The sequence below is a fragment of the Anneissia japonica genome, unplaced genomic scaffold (assembly GCF_011630105.1).
Source record: "Anneissia japonica isolate Jap-2015-1 unplaced genomic scaffold, ASM1163010v1 scaffold1594_len1068242_cov183, whole genome shotgun sequence".
Lineage (NCBI taxonomy): Eukaryota > Metazoa > Echinodermata > Crinoidea > Comatulida > Comatulidae > Anneissia > Anneissia japonica.
The window spans coordinates 509,617-533,098 of NW_022722535.1; the positions used below are offsets into that span (position 1 = coordinate 509,617).

General features: G+C 33.9%; 2 protein-coding genes across 4 annotated transcripts in view; one reads left to right on the forward strand and one right to left on the reverse strand.

Moving 5' to 3' along the window:
* Nucleotides 1-1,249, reverse strand: part of LOC117111924 — a 6,746-nt gene extending 5,497 nt beyond the window's left edge. Inside the window, exons 1-2 of one of the 2 annotated variants that reach the window (XM_033254965.1) lie at nucleotides 1,164-1,249; nucleotides 319-413 (exon numbers count right to left, since the gene is read on the reverse strand). In XM_033254965.1, the coding sequence (XP_033110856.1) occupies nucleotides 319-387 (69 nt within the window). In that variant the 5' untranslated portion in view covers nucleotides 388-413; nucleotides 1,164-1,249. Of the gene's footprint in view, nucleotides 1-318; nucleotides 414-934; nucleotides 959-1,163 lie in introns of those variants that run through there. The other variant, XM_033254966.1, reaches the window with a different exon arrangement.
* Nucleotides 1,250-23,334, forward strand: LOC117111923 (double zinc ribbon and ankyrin repeat-containing protein 1-like). Of its 2 annotated transcripts, none has more exons than XM_033254963.1 (18): nucleotides 1,250-1,338; nucleotides 3,498-3,640; nucleotides 5,480-5,627; nucleotides 6,237-6,363; nucleotides 7,402-7,462; nucleotides 8,343-8,535; nucleotides 9,160-9,277; nucleotides 10,038-10,151; nucleotides 12,412-12,504; nucleotides 13,275-13,397; nucleotides 13,883-14,041; nucleotides 15,615-15,810; nucleotides 16,211-16,314; nucleotides 17,528-17,705; nucleotides 18,770-18,834; nucleotides 19,624-19,704; nucleotides 21,462-21,589; nucleotides 22,356-23,334. In XM_033254963.1, exons 2-18 carry the CDS (start codon nucleotides 3,532-3,534, stop codon nucleotides 22,600-22,602), a joined length of 2,244 nt encoding a protein of 747 aa, XP_033110854.1. In that variant the 5' UTR covers nucleotides 1,250-1,338; nucleotides 3,498-3,531; the 3' UTR covers nucleotides 22,603-23,334. The 2 variants fall into 2 exon arrangements, with proteins under 2 accessions (XP_033110854.1, XP_033110853.1); XM_033254962.1 differs by having other exon boundaries at nucleotides 1,326-1,381.
* The last annotated feature ends 148 nt before the right edge of the window (nucleotides 23,335-23,482 follow it).

A 23,482-nucleotide genomic window follows, 5' to 3' on the forward strand; every position in this document is an offset into this window, starting at 1 on the left:
GTATAAAGAAAGACAGAATAATAAATTAAATGAATTAATGAATTTATTTGCCCAAATATAAAAAACATCAGAAATTTGCTTTTTGAACACTACAAACAAATCTTCAATACTTCATACACTAAACAAAAAAAAGTTTGGAGAAAGTTGGATCTATGATAATAAAAGTAACATCATTTATCTACATCAATGGTAAAATAGTTGAATGTGATGTGCTTTGTACTTCGTATGAAACTTACTTTTATAGATCACCTTAGCTGACCTGGGATAAGCTGCAAAGGTTAAATATTTTAAAAAAAATTGAATGAGCCAATAACTTACTACTGTTTCATTACGAATAGCTGGAAAGCTGTCATCATAAATAACAATCGTTGTTGCTTCTTCAGTCATTGTATTAAAATTACTTAATAACAGATCTACAAAGAAACAAAATACTAAATTAATTTTTTTTTTTTAATGGAATTTTGAGAGTACAATCTTGGAAAGGTACCATACTGTAAAGTTTTTTAATTGCGTGGAGGATATTTTAAAAATCTCCCAAATTTGAGCGGAAAATCGCTAGGAAAATAGGTACGCATAATCGTAATTGCTGCATAATAATTAATTGTATTGGTTAAGGTTTGGTCAAAGCCTAATTTTCGGCAAAATCTGTGTGAAAATCGGGCTTTACTTTCCCAAGTATGCAGACAGATTTCTAGGCCAAATTTTTGAGCGGAGGATAGGCCAAAATATAATAATATATATTCCCCTTACTAAAAAATAACAATAGGCCTAATAACTATAAAAATACAGTCTGGGAAAGGTAAATTTTTTATTAAATAATTAAATAAACACTGCTTTGTGATGGTAAGTAAGTAGGTAATGCATGTGTTAGTGTTCTGCTCCTTCCTATTTCGTTGCACATTTATAATAATACTAGGCCTCTCATCTGGCCTACCCTAGGCTGCCTTCTATCCAGGTAAGGGCCACCATGGTGCCCACTCATTTACTTCGGCTCGTCTTCGCATCATGATGTGTACCCTACCCTAGCCTAGGCCAAGTTTCTGACATCCAAATATATAAGGAATATACTAAATAGCTGAAGCAATTGATATGCAAAAGCAAAATGTACATTACAAACATAACAACTAGGCCTAGGATAGGTCTACCTCGAACAAATTCAGTACCTTCGACAAAATATCTGGTTCCAACTCGTCAACTTTCTGAGGTTAATTTTTCGTGGCGTTCATGTGATGACGCGACCGCGCTAAAGAGCGCATTAAAGCATAACCAATAGGTGGCGCTTTTAAAATTACAGTATAAAAAAAAGTAAATAGGCCTAGTATTATAAACAGTAAACAGGTAAACAGATAAAAGATACTTTATATCTCTAATCCTAAGTCAGGTACAACAATACTACTAGGCCTTTGTCTAATGGCGTAGTCTTAATAATAATAAGCGTAGATATAGATGTACGTATCGGAGACCGGCCACCGAGAGGATTATACTTGCCTTTAGTTAGGGCTAGGCCTAGCAAGATAGATAGATCATATAGGCCTTAGTTTAGGTGGCGACCTCTACTATCTAGTACTAGCCTAGGCCGCTAGGCTACTAGTATTACTAGGGACTTCCTACCTAGGCCTAGTTAGCTATTATATGAGCCTAGAGGCCCTAAGACTAGACCTACTATTTTTTTGTGTAGATTATTATGGGGGTGATGCCCATTTCCAGACGATCGGGCCCACTTCCATTCTGAATGAGTCATGCATTATTTATGGTAGAATGAGCTAAAATGATTTAGCCTACTTATATAGACAATCGGGCCCATGACACGACATGATCAGGACCATTTTCAAGACAATGGGCCCACTCTTAAGTTTGAAATGGCCCAATTCAGTGGTGCTGCAACCGGGGGTGGGGTGCTCCAGCCAAGGTTTTTCCCCCGTTGGGGGCGCAAGGAAGGTGAGACTCGTTTATATCAAATGTTGGCCTGAATTGGATAGGCCTATATAAATTATTACTTGGACCAGGGAGTTGTTATCTCCCTGCTTGGACACTGATGAGATACAAAAACACCATCCTTAGGTCAAGGTGTCCTGTATGAGCACTAGCAGCTTTTTATTTTTAAAAATTTTCTCATTGGGGAGGGGGACACCCCTCCCAAACCCTTCCTCCCACCCTGGGCCTATGGCCCTCGTGAACCCTTGCCCTGCCTGTCGGGGCGTTTCCCTGCCGTTGATGAAATCCTAGCGCCACCACTGGCCCAATTGTCTTTGGACCTGTTTGTCTTTGGGCCCAGGTGGTAGTAGGGCTAGGCTAGGTAGCCCTACTACTAGAGACGAGAGGCCTAGCTTAGATCTTTAGGCAAGTAGTTGAATGGGTATAATGACAGCCCTGGTCAATGGCGGGATATGCCTAAGTTAGGCGTTCGAGTAACAACCTCTTAAAATAGTAGCATAATAAGATTATTAATTATGTAAGGTTGGACTGTGTTAACTTATATTTTTACCACAAAAAAAATGGTATGTACAATGACAATAGACTTCATTACTTTTGCCTCTTTATTGCAAGTCAGGATCAGTGTATTTCACTTTAGTCGGTTTGTGTCCCATTGCAGATGTCTCTGTAGTGTGAATACTGTCCCTGTTTGCCGGACTGTCAGATATCGCAATAGCCAATTCTAAGCATGACTAAGCAATGGAACCCAATTTTTTTTTAAACTCTTTAGGTCTTCAGCATTTTTTGCTTCAACTACTAAAAGAGTTCCAAATTTTTGTTCCTTGATAAGTAAAACTTCTTTTCTTGTAGTCTGTTTTTGGTTTACAGAGATAAAGATTGTCTTTTGATCGAGTATTATGTATTTTTTCTTTGGTATGAAATCCGTTCATAAGATATTGTGGGCTTAAATTATTCATAATTTTGTACATTGTCACAGCTTCATTATAGAACAATTTTGTGTCGTCTGTTCCAATTTAGTTTACGTAGAGCTTCAGTATTAGAGTCATATTTTGAAACATTATTAATAATTTTGGCTGCCCTGTTTTGTAAAGTTTGAAGCTGTTTACTTAAGGTGTAGAATTGCATCTTCCCCAGACAACATTGCAATATTGAAAGTGTGGTGCGGTTATTGTTTCATATAGTAAACATTTAATATTTTTTGGAACTAGTCCACTAAATTTTTTAGATAATATAAGCCAGGTCTCTTATACACATCTAGATGTGTATAAGAGACAGCTCTACTCCATGTTCTCTTATATATATATATATTATGTAATAATAATAACAATAATTGTATTTATATTTATAACACTTTTAATCATTCAAATCCATTTCGGTCTGGCCAGTTTATTTTTCAATGTCGGTTTTTTTTGTTTTTTTTTTGTATCTTTTTACTCTTTAAACATTTAATCGTTGTGATTCATTGATTTTATGTATAAGATTATTACAATTCAGTTTTTCTGTGAAGATGATTTTATTTATAAATACACCATTATAAGTGAACGAATGAATTATTTATACAGTACTCTCAACAAGAGCCAAGCACACAGTTACGTGATGGCTGCTGGAGCTGTCTGTGTGCCCTCAATCATTCCCCTGCGTGCTCCGATTCCTGGAAAAAGTAAATTGAGCATTGACACCAACACTTTGATTGAAATGGGAACTGGTAAGTCAACAATGCATTGCAAGGAATGCTATGTTATTGCCAAAGATCTTGGATCTGTGGTTTTGTATATGTATGCTATGCTGCAACCTATTTAGTTGTAGGCCATTGTTTCATTTTCTATATAATTATTTGAAAAAAAATCAATTGATTTTATATATTTAATTTGTTTTTCTAAGCCTTTGTACGATGGCTATGGACCTCTACCCCTCTCTATCTTTTGCATTTGTCACATTCCCAACACTTGAGCTCCAATTTTTGATGTTACTCTTCACTCTTGTCCTTGGTCTTTTCTCCCTCTCTTCCTTCGGGCATCGGCTAACTCATACCCATGCCAACTTGTACCCATTCCAACTCGTACCCACTTTGGCAAACCCGTACCCAAATTTAGATAAACACGTGCCAGCATTGGCTAACTCGTACCCATTTGTATTTGTACCATTACTTTAGTGCAATAAAATGAAATCGAATGTTAAACACATCTTACTATACTATAGGCCCTACTACAAATTTCTATCAATAAACAATATCTAATTTTTGAAATACTTTAAATTTTGCACCAATTTCACTGAATGTCTGTCTAATGCTCTGTCACTTCTACTGTAATAGCTCCCCCACATTATAGTTTTGACAACTACGATCATGAATTATAAATTTCATTCCTACTGTATCAAAATCTTCTAATTAGTAAGTTTATCTTTAAAAATATAATTTAACATGATTACTATCAAAATAGATAATACTTTTTGCATAACGTTTGAAATAAAAATGTAGATCGTATACTAAACTTGGTAAAGGGCAAGCTATCGTTACGAGTTATGAGTACGAGTTAGCCAATTTTTGGGTAGGAGTCACGTAGGTACAAGTTTTTCATTGGTAGAAGTTAGCCTGTATTCATTCCTTTTGCTCTCTCTATCCAATTACTTCATAAATTATTTGTCAAAAGTACATCTTTTTACTTTCTATTATTTATATTACAGTACAGTATATGTAAATGTTTTCAGCTTGTCTGTGCTAATCTCAAAATGCTATATTTCTTTTCTTTCCATGATACTTTTATTGTACAGCTATGAAGCCGTAATTTTTACTTTAAAGTTGTACTATCAGTCATAAAGTAAACAAAAATGAAAATTTTAATTCCACATTTCAATTGCTTTTTGGACAGTTAAATAATAACTTTCCTATATTATTCTGCTGGTAATCAATTTAAGGATTTTTGTTGTAAAATGTCTGTAAATTGGTGAAAACTACCTTTTTTTCTTTCGATCTGTTTCTCATTGGAAGTTAATAATTGATTTGATTACTGTATTTTTGATATTTTCTGACTTTTTTCTGATAGTACATACATCTTCAATACGAGCCTTTGATATTTTAATCAACAACCTATGTTATTTGCATAATTCAATTTATAATGCTCTGTCCACATTATCAAATTTCATGTCACAGATTTTTGTGATGTGCCCATATATGGGCATGGTGGTGTTGTCATAATATTACACCCAGTACGTGTGCATATCACATTTGTCACATAAAATGTGATAGTGTAAACAGAGTTTTAGGCATATGTGGGATGTGCCCATATATGGGCATGGTGGTGATGTCATAATATTACACCAAATACATAGGCATATCACATTTGTTACATAAAATGTGATAGTGTAAACAGAGTTTTAGGCATATGTGGGATGTGCCCATATATGGGCATGGTGGTGATGTCATAATATTACACCAAATACATTGGCATACAGTATTACATTTGTCACATAAAATATGGTGTGGACAGAGTTTTAGGCATCTGTGAAGGGGCTGTGTATGTAAACTAAATTTATTACATACCTCTAGACACAAAAGATTCTGTGATATACTACACGCTGGATGGAACCAAACCGAACCCATTTCAACAGCTTGGAGAAAAAACAACAATGAAATACAAAGAACCATTCATGCTACCAGAGGGGAGAATAATGGTAAAGTCAATGGCAGTAACAAGGTACACTTAATATTCACTATTTCTTTAAAATTGTATCATCTGCCAAAACTTTATTTTATTTATTTCAAACAATCGTCCAACAGGAAGGCTTTGTTCCCACTTACAGGTGAAAATTGCAAAAATAAATATCTAAAATATAATATCAGAAGGTATAAAATTCAAATTAAAAACATTTTAAAAAATTATTATTAAAGTTATTGTCATTATTATTAAAAATAGATATATGTATACTGTTTACAAATTATACTCAGAATATTTACAAATTACACTCAGAACACACTACACTAACGAGAAGTATGATTATTAAGAAATTTAATTAACACAGAGTGTAAAGCTCATTTAAATTATTTGTAGACATCCCAAACAAGGCCTAAAAGCCATTTTTCATAAGGGTTTACTTTATTATTTGTTATATGCCATGAAATGCTTGCACCTTGGGCTAAAACATAGCATGACCCACTTCACAGCCCATCAATGATGCAAGCTGGGTTACATAAGCATGGCCAGGTGAGAATAGTCAGCAGGTGGTTTGAACTCTTGACGACTACAAAACCAAAATTCACCAAGTAGCCTTCCCAAAATATTTGACCAAATGTAATGTATTTTCAGGGACAAGACAAGAGAGAGTAGTATTGTGTGTAAAGTGTTTGATGTAGAATGGGTGCCCGGAACATCAACAGACAGTGATGGCGATACGGCCAGAAGCACATCCCGGGGAGTATCACCAGGATTAAAAGTAATCACTAAATCTTCTATCAGGCTTTGTTAAATGTAGATAAATTCACTAATTGATTGATTGACTAAGGGTATGTTCACACATACGGTGTAAGATTGGCGTAGCTTATGCCGGCGTAAGCTAATCCACGGATTAAAATTCCAAAGTGGTCACTTAAACGGCGTTTGCTATATTAACGCTGACGTTAAACTAGTAGTAATATAGGCCTATGGGGGAATAGTTTTCAGTTTTAAATAATGTACAGTTTCTTAACTGTAGTAAAAAATTTACAGTGCATCATTAAAACTTTTAAATCTGTGAATTGTTCGAAGTGAACTTATGATTATTATACTTTAAATGAACAAGTTTACTTCTGATTTTTCAACTAGCATTGTGGAACAATTGCTGGTGTTGCAGGCTTTAATAGACAGTCTAAATAGATTAAAGTATCTTACAAAACACAATCAACAAATCATATACATTGTAAACTAAGTAAAATGTGATAGAAAAAGAACTCCTTTACCATTTCACTTATAGAGAGCACAGGAAAGGGATCAAAGTAACTAATCTATTACAATAGTGATTGGTCAATCTCTTGAAATCAGGTCAAATCATTCAAGCATCACTGGCATTTATAGCTCCGTGGCGTTAGCTAATCTGGGGTCTGCAGGTAGCATTAATAATGCCACAGAGGTGGCGTATTAAGTGGCGTATTAAGCAGTGCCACTGCCTAGTTCACACACAAAGGAGTACACTACACAGCTACACTAGGCTTACACCGTGTGTGTGAACATACCCTAAAGTGATTGATGATAAGACCAGGGAGTTTTTAGACATAGTTTCCACTGCCATTGCCTATGGTCAAGTAAGCATACAGTTCACCCTGCAATTCAAGACCTCGCTAATTCTAAATCACTACCTAAAAGGCTTATTTATTGGCCAGTCATTGGCTGATTGATTAATATCTATTCTTTAAGATTCTTGATTTGATTGTTGAGCATTAACGTGAACAAGTTGAAAGATCAATTTGAAGTTATAATTTTTTGTTCTGTTTTAAAGTCAACAGCCACCAGCAAAAGTAATGGTACAAAGGGATCAAATTACAGAAAACCAACGAAAGGTATTGGTGGTTGAGATTTTTCTTCCTTTTCTTTCTTTTGTCATTGTTGAAGCTTTTCTATTTTCAGTTTTTGATGTATTTTAAACTCTCATGTTCATGCTAAGCATAGGTAGATTCAAGGAGTGTGGGGGGGGGGGGGCCAGCTGGCCTTGGGCTACCCCCCTAAATTTGTCAAAATTAAAAAAAAAAAATTTAAAAAAATGCAACTAAAATTTTGAGTCTAGGAGTGCCATTTCCAGCCATCTAGAGGTGCCATAATCATAAATTTTCTTACCTCGGCCCCAACCATGGTTGGGGCTGAGGTAGTATAGGCCCTCCACCTATGAAAGTCCCTCTCCGGGCCACCTCTATTTCAAAATCCTGGATCCGCCACTGCTAAAGCGAGACTTTTTATACCTTGTTTAGCAAGCCGACACCCGCCAATAATGATGATTTCTAATAAAAATTATATTTTATTTTTGGCCAAATAACGCACCTGCTGCCAAGAAAAAAAGAAATTTCTGAACAAAGTTAAAGTTTTTCTTTATTTTTATTATGCTTCTGCCTTGAAATCTCCAAAAATAAGATTATGTGTATTTCTCCTTAATTATATAATTTTAAAGCATTTATCCATCCCATTACTATACTGTTTTACATTCACCTATAAAATTTTATTTTAATTTTCTCCTTCTGAATTTTTTTGCCAAATCTGTTTGCTAAATAAGAAAACAAAATTTTATTTATATTTTTTTTCGCCCTCCTTTGGCTATCTTTAAAAAAAATAAGCTCATGAAAACAAATCTTGCCTAATAATGGCGGTAATGAAAAAATAACTTCACACAATGATCATAAATTATATTGCATTCACATTATATCACTATTTATTGACATCTGTTCTTAGGCACAAGGTTTATGGAGGACAGATTGGGGAGTAAAACCCCAAGCATGACAGGTAGATCACCAATGCCTGGTAGTCGGACTCCAACAGCCACTCAACCAATGACATCACCAAGTTTGAATGCCAATCAACCGATCAACCCGCCTCAAAATATAACACAGACTAATAGGCTTCAAAGAAAAACAGACTTTATGAAGTATGTCAATGTTCTTATTATAATTATCATAATTATTTATCATCATTGAATTTAATTTAATTCAAAATTTATCTTTTTTTTTAGCGAATATTTCGCAAATATCAGACAGCTTAAAATAGCAAATTACGATCAGAAAACAAGGGGTCGCTTTATACACGCAACACATACAAATTTTGGATTTTTTTTCTTGTAACAGTAACACTTAAATGTACTACTGAAATGAAGCTACAACTGTTAGTATAAATGAATGCAATTAATGCAAGGAAATGATATTTTGATGAATATTTAAAATCGCATGAAATTATATTATTTGGAAGATTGGCCCTACATATGGTTCCGTTTTTACCAGCTAGATGCAGTATCAAGACTAGACCATGAAAAAGCAGAAAAAAGTATGAATTCCGATGAAATAGGGGGTCGTCTTATACGCCCAACATACAGAAATCGTCAAAAAAAATTTCTCAAACTTGGGGAGTCTTCACGGTACTTTAACAATTACGGTTTTGATTTCACTATTCTTTCAATTGCAATGCAGTGATGGCTGGACGTATTTCTCAATTTTATATTCTTTGCCATGAGAGCTTAACTTAATTTATTTTTGTATTTTTTTTATTCTTTTGCAAGGTGTGTGTTTTGCAATGCTGACCGACCTGCTGATCCGTACGCAAGATTCTGTATAGCTTGTGGCTCACCTGTTCCCCCACTACCAAATACAAGGCTACCTCCTCCTGAACCTGGTGATGTATGTTGTCTTACTCAATATATTTTATCTGTTAGCATTTTAGACTTTTGTAGGTTGTTTTAAAACTTTTTGTTTCGTTTGTAAGATAACTTATTTGATCCCCTTAAGCGTCTGTCCAGTTTATCACATTTTCTTTTGATGAAAAACTGTATGCCCATATACTGTACTGTATAGTCATGATATAGTTATGATGTATAGTTATGTATAGTATAATGTATTTTATATATATAGTATAGTATATATAGTATAGTAATGTATAGTATATATATAGTATGTATAGTATAATGTATAGTTATGATGTGCCTATATTTGGCGATGACAAGGGGGAAACAGTCGGATGTCGGAAAAAAAAGTTTGGAGTTATTAATATCTTGTAAAAATACGATAGTGAAAAAATCAATCTTATCCGATAAGTACTTACGAAGATATGACTGTTTTAATATCAAAATTATGTCCTGTTTGCAAAACGCGTAAGCGAGTATAAATGATGATAAACATTGCCTTCAATTAAACCTGACGCGCTACCAGCCAAGCCAACTTCGGTGTAACTTACTTTACCACTTAGGAACAGGGATTTTCTTTTAAATTGATGAATTTCAGGGATCTGTACATTAAATTGCAATTATATTTTTTAGATAATTTTATAAATTAATTCATTAAATAGTTTTAAAATAAATGATCAATAAAACACATAATGTTTGCCAACAGAGACATTACTTTTTCTTGCATTACATATTTCAATTTATTTTATATTTTTCAGACTGGAATTTGTGTTTACTGTAATGCAATGGTCCCCCTAAATACCAACCAATGTCTTGTTTGTGAGATGCCCATTACCCCCCAGCTTATTCCTCAAGCAAGTGTCAAATTAAAAGTAAGATTTCTGTACATAGTTAATAATTTCATAAACAATGTTTTACTGGTCTTAAGAAAAGAGATAAACAATTTTCCAAAAACCGTAATTAAAGATGTACTGTCAGTATTAATCTTAGAAATATATTCTTATGCGTTATTCAACAAAAAAACAAAGTACAATACAATGGTGGTATACGCAGAGTATAAATACAACAAATTAATGATTGGACATGGTCACATTGCAAAAATCGTTTGATAAGAAGTCACAGTGCATAGCTCCATGTATTAAAGTCTAGTGTTACAAAAACATACCTTATTTAGTGGTGTCCTCCCCAACTTCTTGTTGGACACCCTGTCATCCGATGCATCGATCGACGAGACCTTCAGACCAATGATATAAATTTGCCTATTTAAATACCGATATTTTTATTGCCAATCCTTTAAAGTTGTCAACTAAAAGCACAATTTTGGAGCATACAGTTCTAAGTCACAAACACTCTCCCTGTGCCACCCTGACCAAGGCTCTGTAATGAGCATTGGATTAGATTTATTCGGTGTGTAAACACTAAGGATAACCCACGAAAGTCTAAAGAAGACTTATTTCCAGTGGAGATCCCCTACTCTTTTCTGAAGAGTGTGCTACATTCTTTAACATGGGCCGTTTTGCACACGGGACCAATGACTCATCCGAAAGATGGTGCCCTTTAGAAAATTGTATTTGAGGCCCTCCAGCTGAAACGCAAGGAGAGCACCGATGGGAATGGAACCAGGGACCAAGAGATCGCCACAGCTTAGCGCACATATGGTGACTACCACCAGTTTTTAGCCGACTGAGCTGGCTGCTCTCACTTTTTAGTTTGGATTCCCCTGTCAGACATGTCAGACCCCTGTCGGAAAATTTCTGCAGCCACTGCTGAGCTTATTTAAAGATTCAAATCGTAATGGAAATGTCTGGTGGGAACACTATTTATATTGTAATGCAATCAATCAATAATTTTTTATTAAACTTCGTCTGATGCAGTAGAGCATTGCCCAACTTCAAACGGACACCGAGACAAATAATTTTTGTTTGATGATGTATGTTTGAAGCAATGTATACAAAGTTGTTGAAATCATTAATATTAAGATTTTATTGACATAACATTTCCATTATGTGTAGCAGGCTAAGAGAAAGCAGAGTGATGTCATCATTGATAAGGTAGAAATCGTCCAATCAGCTTTAGTGTTTGTTGCTGGATTTATTGTGCTTCTAATGTCATTGATTTCATCTGTGATATTGCAATTTGTTGCTGATATTCAATTGTTTAGATATGTTTACTTAATTCAGATTCTTCTGGTACTATTTGGTATTTTCAGAGCTACCTGTACTGTATGTTGATTTTAGTAATTATTCCAAAAGTATAATAATTTATCACATTATTCACTGTTTACAGCATTATTTTCAAAATCACACTATTCACCTACATCACTATTTATTTTTTCATCATTATTATCCTTATCACAAGATTCTACAATTATCTACATAGCCATTATTTTCACCACTAGAATAATATTGATATACCTGTACTGTAGTCATCATCATTTCATAACATATCCATAAATTAAACATCAATTTAGGGTTCTGATATTATTTTTGTCTTTGCTTATAAATTTGGATTACTTGCTTATGTTTTTGTTGCTATCATAGAAGTATTCCAGTTATTTTTGTAATGGTAATTTTCAAAAGTTATTTCTTGTTTTGTAAAAAAGCTTGCTGTTTTATTATGTCATGTACTTAATTTTCAAGATCCTTGTATCTACTCTCCAAGTTCTTTCTAGAAATAATTGTGGAGAATGTGCAGAACTGTTTGTTATAATTAAGCTGTAACTTGTTTGTAATGGTATTGCAATCCTAATTGCAAGGTCTTGGGTTAAAATCTTGGTGGAGTCACCCTAAATTTTTGGGCATGGTGCTCAGCCTTCTTATCTCAGAGATGTCAGATTTTGTTACATGGATATAACATGTGATGTGTGCTAATCTCAGAATCAGATAAGACACATTATGATTTAGTGAGGAACTCTTGCTGTGTTCCTCAGCAAGTGTCTGCATATCACTCTTTCTTGTGTTAATCAAGCTGTACTTTCAACAGATACAGAATGGGTAAGAGGGCTCTTGTATGAGCCCCACTTGCTGCTGCCATTGAGTCTGACATGAGACATGTTATGTAAATATGTCGACAGTCAAAATAAATTATATTATATTATATATGACCATGCTATATATGTTTTCAATATTGTAGGACAAGTTATTGTGCACTGGATGTGGGACTGCCAATCCAGCCAACCTACAGTACTGTGTGACCTGTGAACTCACTTTACAAGGCAATTCCAAGGTAGGAATAATATAAATATAACATTATGGCGGGTTAGCTTAGCAGAAAGGCAACATGTCCGAAACCCAATAATGCTACTATCGAGACAACATGTCCGAAACCCAATAATGCTACTATCGAGACAACATGTCCGAAACCCAATAATGCTACTATCGAGACAACATGTCCGAAACCCAATACTATCGAGACAACATGTCCGAAACCCAATAATGCTACTATCGAGACAACATGTCCGAAACCCAATAATGCTACTATCGAGACAACATGTCCGAAACCCAATAATGCTGCTATCGGTTGTGTCCTTTTGTTAGACATTAACTCGTCCTTCGGATGGACATAAGGCTGATGGTCCCATGTACATATTTACATAACAAAGAACACTGTTTGATGGAGGATTGCCTCCCAGTCAACTGCCCACAGTAGTCACTGCATTGCAGCCACCATGGTGTGCCGACACGATTCCATGGAGAATGCAACACCACAGCGCTCACGCAGTGGATTGTTTTGAATGACGATCTGTTGAGAATGGCACTAAACATCTGTAGACAACGTTGCATCGTTTAGCTCTCATAAAGCAGATTTGGATTTGTTCTATGACCGTCATCTAACACAGTAGAGGCCTAATCTGAATTTCCTGATTGAATTTTCAACAAGGACCATTTATACTCATTCTCAGTTAACATTTAGTTAATTTTTAACATCTTTGATTTGTTGTCACTTTTTCTCAAGATGGTGTAGGTAAATTTATGTGTGTATTTTGTTTTTTATAGCCAGTCTACAGTGGTCTATCAGCGCCCCCAAAACCATCTAAAGGAGGACGACTCCTGTGTTGTAATAAATGTGGCCGAGTGAACAATTCAGATGCGAGGTATTGTGATTGGTGTGGTGCAAAGGTAACAAAATTCTCTCGTGTTCAATCTTTATATTAAGAGATAAATTCGGTAGTACAATAGTAATAGCAAACAGTCAGAGGGCAGAAAAATATTTAAAATAACAAATAAAATGTTGTTTTCTTATTTAGCAAAAAGGTTTTGCACAAAGCCTAGAATTTTATTGATGAATGTAAAACAGTGTTGTAATGGGATTGATATATGCTTTAAATGTATATAATTTAGGAAGAAATATAGATTTCAAGGCAGCAGCATATGTAATAAAAATAAATTAAAAATTTAATTTTTTTTTTCTGAAATTTCCATTTGTTCGTAATGGCAGGTAAGCTAACTGAAAAAAAATATTATTTTATTTTTATATGTAAGTGTCATTATCAACAGGCAGTGGGTTTACAAAAGAAGGTATAACAAAAGTATTGCCTTAGAATTTAAATCAAATTACTCATTCGATCATTACTAAGTACATTTGGATTTCTTGTCATCTTTAGCCATCTCCATCGCTCACATATTTAAGATGCTCTAAATGTAGCGCAAGTAATCAACCATACGCCACATTTTGTCATTCTTGCGGGTGTTTCACTTCACCCCCGGTACGTCATGATATCAGGAATAACGGTATTACAGTTGGTGGAAGATCTACATCTCAGGTTGGTATTCTGCAATTTTTTTTTTTTTTTTTCCAAACCAAAAATTTAAAATGGAAATACAGTACAGTATCTAGTGACTTTACACTTAGGCTGTTGAAATCTTTGATGGTTTCTGAGCTTAAGGCCCTGTTTCTGCTGAGCAAAAAAAAAAATGTGTTTTTAAACAGCTATTAAACACCACATGTTTTTTTCCCCAGCAGAAACGGGCCAAAAAACAAAAACACGGTTAGGAATGCATTCTAAAAATGCGTGTTTTGACACGCATTCCTTATAGGGTTGGTGTTCAGAAAACATGTGTTTTTTGGTACACTTTTCAGCTGCAACGCAATGATGTGTTAGTCGTGACCCATCGGTGGCCTAAATTGACTTCTTCGTTGGTTTGATTATTCGTTCGTGGGAAATTCCGGGCAAAGAAAAAAATAAAACCAACAGGATGACATGCTTTGTCCGTACCATAATTTAGTCATACTTTTGCGGTGTGTTGTTTACTTCTTTCGCAGCATGCACTGTAGCTCTCCGGAAGTAAGGTCAACTTCAACTTTCGTAGGTGATGGTCATTATATGCTCTACCCACCTACCAATGCTCGCTTTACTATGTTTTTATTAGTTGCACTTTTCACTAGAAATGCGTTCTGAAGGAATTTATTCGCTTTTAAAAAGCATGTTTTTCAGCAGAAACATGCCCTAAGAAGCCATAGAAGATTTCAACAGCCTAGCTGTAAAGTCACTAGATATCAAAATAATGCCATATCTTTTTTTACTAAAATCCTAAATATTGATAACTAACATTCCCCCTCCTTCCTTATCCATTGTACTTGTTAAAAGGAGGTAAAAGTTCCCCACCCACCGTTCTTCCTATTGTGCAATTCAGCCGTAAGGCTGCAATTTTGATGTTTTTTTTTTTAATAAAAGGTTTTATTGCTAATTACGTATTAAAAGTGGTTGATGCTCTATAATTTATAAATTTATTTTGAGGCTTAGGGACTGGAGTTGTTTTAGTCATAAGTGAAAAGGGATTCTGCAGGATTTGAACCCAGGATTTTGGTAATGGAAGGCAAGCCTACTATATTAACCACTAAGGCATAGTCCACTTATTTCACAGCATTTACAAACACATGTAAACATTCACTTTTAAATAGGAATAACATCTTGTAATGCAACATAAAGAGTTTTACAAAGGTTTTATATTGGACTCAAAAAAATATATTTTTATAGTATCTTTGTTTGGAATAAGACAGTAAAGTAAATATGCGTATCTGAACTTTGCTTCTATTGAAGAAAAGTGAAATACATTCTGGTAAAATTTCCATCTTTATTATTTACCCTCTTTTAGTTTCAGCTGCACATATGTATCATCTCCATTCTAGTTACTGCATATTAATAGATTAAAGATGGTTGCAGTATTTTTATTTCGTAAAGACCAACAACTGTTAAGTAATAACACTTTATTATAATACCAACAGTATAAACTTTGACCTTTGACATAGTCATGCACACTTAAAACTGTATGAGGGCCTTTGTAATCTGCAGGCCACATTAATTTTCATTATGATTTCTTTCTTGCACTTTTTAGGTCTTGGATGCAAAAGGATCTTCTGCTTGGGTACCGATGTCGATGCCAAAAGACCCAACTCCAACTGATTCCGTAGGAACACAAACTGTTGGCCTCTTTTACCCTTCAAATAAACACCTTAAGAATACCAACCAAAATGAAAGTATGGCAGTCACAGAGAAAAAGCCTCCACTAACTGCTGTTAGCCCTGGAAAAGGTGAATACAATTTATGTATAGTATAATCTATTAATTTGTTATGTGTTAATATAGAACTTTAGAAATATGCGTTAAAATACTATACTGATAATACAATCAAAAATAGTACTATCCTCAAAACTTTTCAATACAATAATTCTTTATTATTTGATTTTTACTGTTTATTATTATTTTAAATTATTTTATAATTTTTTTAGTCTATTTCGTGAATACTTACCTGGATAACCGACTAATTGCCATTGTTCCCAAAACGGAACACCCCTTCGAAAATAATGGAACAGTCCGACCCAAGGCGCCACGTGCGAACCGTCTCCCTAACAAACGTCCTCATTCCCTTTTCGACGTTGTTCGAACTACCAACATCACGATTGATTTGTGTAATTTGTCTGTTTTCTTGTAGGATACTGGAGACAGCAAATTGACCATATTTGCGGACATTTAAAAACACATGCTCAGAACAATACTGAGTTTCGAGGAATGATCAGTGAACCAAAGATCGGAAAGGTAATGCTTAGAATTCATAATATGTGGCAAAGACAAGCCAAACCAGTCACTCGTCGGAAAAATCAATTTTTAGTTATTAATACAGGGTTTAACAGTACAATGAGAGCTATAAAATGGTAAAAAAATCATTTACATCCGACATTTTGTTATGAAGTTACACGAGTTTAAACATTCAGCTGTTTAAAGAACAATATTTGAGAAATCAGCCTTCAAAGTTTACTATTTTAGGCATTTCTTAGGCAGAAACCATCACCAAATCGTTAAAAATTGTTGTTTTAACATTGAAAATGAGGAAAATAACAGCATAGCATGATGTATAGATATATAAAGGTTAGTTTAGTGCAATAAAATAGATTTCCAAAATTTTGACATTCCAGCATGTTTTGGCCATTATCTCCAAAACAGGATTTGCGACGAGTGACTGGTTTGGATTTTCTTTGCCACATATACAAACTGTACTAAGCTAATAAATTTAAATAAATAAAATTTGAAGGAGAGCAGCGATGTGAATTAAACCATGGGACCTAGAGATCTCTACGGTTCAGTGCACACACAGTGGCTACCACCTGATTATCTGACTTATGACTTGTAAATCAATCAACGATCATATTTAGCACGTATGCATTGTTAAGAATGATTTAGGCACGAATGATGATAATGAAGATGACGTATTCATATTCGTTTTCGTAAGTTTGCAGAACTTCTTTAATTAATTTAAAAAATCCTCTTATGTCTTCATTGAATTTCTTAAGTTGCCAATTTTTTCCAGGCAGTTTAGTAAGATTTTCGAATTTGGCAAGCAGATGCAAGAAAAATAATATTGTTTTCTTTAACAGTTTTTTTGAAACATTAAATTCTGAAAGATTTGAAGCATTAATCACCTTTTGGTAATAAGTATCCAAGGTGTAGTCAACAGAAGATAATATGAACTTAATATTTGAAATCCTAAAGCTGACTTAATCTACTCATGGTCTATTAAAGTTACATATGTTGAAAAATGATGAATACCACCCCTAGGGGATATAAATACTGCGCACATTGGGACTAACTAGTAGCCAATGAAATGCCCAGTATGATTAATAAATAAGGCTGATGACTCAGAACTCAGTCAGTTATAACCTGACCCCCAGATGCAACTGCTTGTTGGATTAAACAAGTGTTTTTTGTACATAGATTGACATTTATGCTGTAATTAATCTTGTTTTAATTGCAGTTGATTTCGGCAACAGTTCACGAGGATGGATATGAGCTTAGTGTCAATGTCTGTTATGCTTTAAGAGGAAACAGAGATGCTTTGACCGGTAAACCCCTGGACGTTAGCAAAGGAGGTTTCTTAAGCCAACTGACCGAAGGAAGACGACATAGCTTTAGTGGCAGTACAGGCAGTTTTGGTGAGAAATAAACAAAAATTAACCAAAAATAAAGGCACTCATTTAATCATCTCTAGAGCTGATATTGTAGCTGTTGTTGAGCCATCATTTTAATAATAATGCCTGTTAAAAACATAAACATCCTGAAGTGTTCTTTTATGGTTGACTGGCATGCAGAATATCATCGGAATTAGATTTGAAGTCACCTGAAAGAGTTTTTAGCTTGAGCTAGCAAAAGCTTGTTTTTTAACATTAGTCTGGACAAGGTGCTACTAGTATTATTTGTTTCACCCTTGTTTACAAACATTTCATTGTCCTTTGATAGGTGCTTTAACATTACTGAAACTAAGGTTAGACTCTTTTTATACTTTGTTTAGCAAGCCCACCGCCCACCAATAATGATGATTTAAAATATAAATAAATTGTATTTTTGGCCAATTATCACACCTACCGATACGAAAAAAGGGAAATTTCAGGAAAAAAAGTTTTTCTTTATTTTTATTACGCCTTGAAATCTCCAAAAATAAGATATGTATATTTCTTCCTAATTACAGTATAAATTTATAGCATTTAACCATCCTATTATAGACAAGTAGAAATAGGTTCCCCAGTCAAACAAATTGCAAAAGTTTGTTTTATTGCTGAATTATGTTCTTTTGCTTGTAACAATTAGCATATCCAAAATCTCCCTTGATCGGCCAATACTAAATTACCTAATTTGCAATTCAAAATGGCCGCCATTTGGAAACTTTGCAGCTAATTTTCTCCTTACTACACTATTTACATTCAACAGTAACATTTTATTTTTATTTTCTCCTCTGTTGTTTTTGGCACAACCATTTGCTAAATAAGAAAAAAAATTTGTTTTCCCCAGCCTCTTTCTGACAATCTTTAATACAAGTTCACGAAACAAGGTATAAAGAAACACTTGCCAGAGGGTGCTTATACACTGTAACTACTTTATATTGTCAAGATAAGACTTTATAGATTGATAAATTTGCATTGATTAATGGGTTTTAATGATTTAAAAAATAAAGGTGAATGATCTCAGTGCTCAATATATTTTTTTGTTTAATCAATCACAGAAGAAGAGAAGAAAACTGCCAAGTCAACAACAAAAAAGAAAGTCAAGAAAAATGATAAACTAACAGTAAGTACAGATACAGGATTTATGCTGTTTTTGGAATACTTAAGTCACGTCTTAAAATAGTAAAATTTATATCTTGCTCTAGGCAATACAATGTCAACAAGAGATTAGGGTGTTATTAAGCTGATTGATGTTAGATGTGAATGTTTGCAAGCTGTTGAATGCAGATGGTGGTTTGATGTTCAGATAGTAAAGAAGGAATTTTTAATATTCAGAATTTATATAATTTTTTTAAACCTCATTACTTTAAAATTTAAATTGAAAACATATTTTTGATAGTAGTGATAGTGTAGATTTATTTACATGTTTTTATATATTTTTTATTGCTTTATTAATTGATTTATTATTATTATCATTATTATTGTTGTTATTATTATTAATTAATTTATTTATTTATATTTTTATGGATATTCTTAAATATTATTTTGTTGTGTGTTTTTTTCTGATGTGTTTTATATATTTAATAGAGGCCTTCTTGGTCCTGTTGGAAGAGTTACCCTCTATGAATAGAATAAAGAATAGTGTGTAAATACTCAGAAATATAATTCAGGTTGGAACAATATATTTCAATTAATATGATATATAAATTTCATCTATTAACACTCTAAATAATTATCATATATTGTTTTCATGACAAATAGCATTTGCAGGAAATTTATGGACTGATGTCATAGACATAAAACAAATTAACAATACATTTAATTATCATATTAATATCTTTCAATTATCCAATATTAGATAATTATGAATGTATTTTGCAGTTAATTTTGGAGTTAATGTTTTTTATTCTAGGCCCAAGATAAAGAACTGTTGAAGGAAGTTGGTCCCAAAGGAGAAGGCAGAGATGATGAGGTACAGCGGATTCTTGATGAGGTGAGGCTTAGTTTAGAAGAGTTGTTATGCATAGAAGTTTCTAGTGTTCATAGATTCAAAGCCTTGTCCAAAGCAAAAGTATAGAAATAATAAATAAAATTGCATATAGAAAATGTAAACAAATTTAAAATACTGTTAAAAGAAAGTTTAATGAAAATTAAATCAGTTTCAGTTTCAGTTTATTTTCCAAAAAATTCCATATTTTCATGTACTGAACAATAGAAGGATGACCAACAAAAGAGCAGAGCTCATACACCATTGACCACCTAAACAAAATTAGTAACAATTACGCGGACGAACATGATGTGATACATAACAACAGTGACAAAGACATGTTGGTAGGATATGAACTAAATAAAAGTATGCATGAATGTAAATATATAAAGGATCCTTATTGATATGTTAACAACAAATAATTTTTATACATCATTTTGACAGATACTGAATTATGAATAGAAGCATCAATATTATTCCATAAAATCGGACCATGCCTTCGGATAGTAAATGTTTCTGATTGGTATCAATCATTTTCTTCATGATACTTTAAAGATAAGATAAAGAAATGAATAAATGAATAGACCCTTATAGATATTTATAATGTAATGTAATGTGGTTCGATTTATATAGTGCTTTATACCAAAGTCTCAAAGTGCTTGAGGTGTGGACTAGCTCGCATCGTAACTTTCTTCTCCTCTAAGGATTTCTTTTTGTCACAGCCAGGGGTGGTGCCAGAGGGGGCTGGGGGATGTATCCCCCTGTCTGGGAAGACGAGTATATTTTGTCGGGTAATAAACAAATAAAAAAATTATTTACTTTCATTAAACTATTTTTGTTAACTTTTCATCACAATAATAATAATAATAAATAATAAATAATAATAACAGTAATAATAATAGTAATAATAATAATAGGCCTAATAATAGTTCAATGAGACTAATTAAAAATAATTTGCGTTCTGTTATGACAAAGCGCTTGAGGTGTGGACTAGCTCGCATCGTAACTTTCTTCTCCTCTAAGGATTTCTTTTTGTCACAGCCAGGGGTGGTGCCAGAGGGGGCTGGGGGATGAATCCCCCTGTCTGGGAAGACGAGTATATTTTGTCGGGTAATAAACAAATAAAAAAATTATTTACTTTCATTAAACTATTTTTGTTAACTTTTCATCACAATAATAATAATAATAATAAATAATAAATAATAATAACAGTAATAATAATAGTAATAATAATAATAGGCCTAATAATAGTTCAATGAGACTAATTAAAAATAATTTGCGTTCTGTTATGACAAATGCTTGTTTGGATAGCCTCATGATGCTTTGAATACATCGTGATAGGGGAAGCAACCTCGACCTTAATAGCGTTGACAAATGCAAAATTTCCAAAATGTAGAATTTCACTTTCAAGAATGAGGATTTGAAAATAAATTAGATGGTTACATTGCATACTCTTTGTTTCTTGTTTTATTCAAAATGTTTTGGTTTTGGAAGCTGATTTTGACATTAGAAAACATAGCCTGCATGAAGTCATATTATAGTAGCTCGATGCCTATCAAATAATTAATAAAAATTCGCCAAATATCCGGGGCTTCCAGCGGATTCCCACCGGGGGTCCTAGGCCGCCCCGTGGCCCAGCCAATTGAGACTCAATTCGCTCCACTAGCCCCGCCCCCCCCCCCCACCTGGTAAACTGGTACCAGCTGTCTTTCGTCTGTCCACAATATCATATAAGTATGGTTATATATATTCTTTCTTCATAGGGAGCAGACAGCAACTGCGAAAACAGTGACGGCATACCTGTCCTCTCCGTGGCAACCATCAACAACAGGGTTGAGTGTCTACCAATCCTCCTTTCTGCTGGTGCTGATATCAACAAGAAAGCTGGACCGTAAGTTCCTTCTTTTTCTCCGTAGCATTCCCTTTCAGATTTTTATTTCATTAATTTTCGTATCAATGATGATATTACAGTTTTTTGTGTTATTTGGTTTTACATTTTGGCAAATGAAATAAAACTACCTAAAAGAATGTGTGTTTGGGGTGGTGTGTTTTGTTTTGTCTCATTAAAGTACAAGACAGTCTCAAAGCAGTACAACCATTTATGTGATTCAGAAATATAAGTAAATGTAAAATTTCTGCAGTATAACCTAAAAATATAAAATTGTCAACTGCAAACTAATCATTATTGAAGACTCTTAAATTACTTGAATTCAAAACCAGTATTTTTATTCCTCAAAAAATGTCTCTAATGTTTTATTCCATTCTAGTATCAATCACTCCATGAATCACTCAAGCAAAATTCACTTGTAGCTGTATTATATAGCATGGGGGGGGGGGTGTACTTCGGAGGCCCTCTCCCCACTAACAAAAAAATACAGTATTTGAAAATTACATTATACCACCTCATTCCCCACTCTAAGGTAGCACCTTTCATATTATCCTCCATCAGATCTATCCCCATGTCAAAAGTCCTAATTTTGCCACTGTGTGTGACTGCCATCTATCTGTTGTTAGGTACTACTATTGATTTTCCTTTCTTGTCTGGAATATGGTTGGTATTGGTTTGTCTGGCTGGTAAATATGTAGCATTTACAGTTCAGTCAGCTTTAAATAAGTTAACTTCTGTAGCTGACAATTTGTTCTGCTTTCGTACATAGACGAGGAAATGCAGCTCTCCATGACGCTGTGTTGCTTGGCCCAGAAGGGGAAGAAGTGGTCAAAACCCTGCTGAGTGCGGGAGCTAGTACAAAAGTTAAGAACAATAAAGATGAGACTGCGTATGAATTGGCATCGAGGCAAGGATACGAGAACATCATCACATGTTTCGCTTCGACCGCTGGCCAGGATATGCTCACAAAATTGATGAAACAAAACACAAAGAAACCGGCACCTGAAGTTTTCTAGTAAATTACAGCATGATTCACAATCAAAATAAATAGATCAATAAATTAATCAATAAAAAAATCAATTAGTAAATTAATACATTAGATATTTATTCCATACAATAATTAATTAAAAAATCAATGCAATAAATAGTTCAGAAATTAGTACAATCATCAATCCATTATCAATAAATACATTGGCCGATCAATAAATCAATACATTAATCAATTCATCAACAAATCCATGAATTAAACATCAGCCAATAAATCATTCAAACAAATAATACATTAAATAATCAATACCTCAATACATCAATGAATTAACATATAAATCAATAACTAAGCAATGAATTAATTACTCTGTCAAATAAATAATTATATTTATCAATTAATAAATCAGGTAATATATGTTATTGTCACAGATCCATAATTAATTCCGTCCATATTTTTTATATGTGTAGTTTAAACGGTTTGGCTTAGTGGGAAAGCTTTGTTCGAGGTCTGGGTTTGAATCTTTCGCTGTGCATTTCGCTTGTGCCCATGAGCAAGGCACTTAAATCTAGATTGCTTCAGTCTACCCAGTCTGTATCATTGGGTACCAGTGAATTGGTGGGAGTAACCTGCGGTGGGCTAGCGTCACACCAGGGTGGGGAGAGTATTACACTCTCATCCACTTCACGCTAGAGTAACTGGGAATAGGCTCCAGTTCTATGAGACTAAGTGGCTCGGCAAGGATTTACTTTACTATATGTGGCAAAGACAAGCCAAACCAGTCACTTGTCGCAAATCGTGTTTCAGAGAAAATGGCCAAAACATGCTAAAATGTCAAAATTTTAAAAATCTATTTTATTGCACTAAACTAACCTTTATATATCTATACACCATCCTATGCTGTTATTTTC

Coding starts and splice junctions, on each gene's coding strand:
- LOC117111923 (XM_033254963.1), top strand. CDS start 3,532: ATGGCTGCTGGAGCTGTCTGTGTGCCCTCAATCATTCCCCTGCGTGCT. Junction 3,641..5,479: donor TTTGATTGAAATGGGAACTG/GTAAGTCAACAA, acceptor ACATACCTCTAG/ACACAAAAGATTCTGTGATA. Junction 18,835..19,623: donor AGAAAAATGATAAACTAACA/GTAAGTACAGAT, acceptor TTTTTATTCTAG/GCCCAAGATAAAGAACTGTT.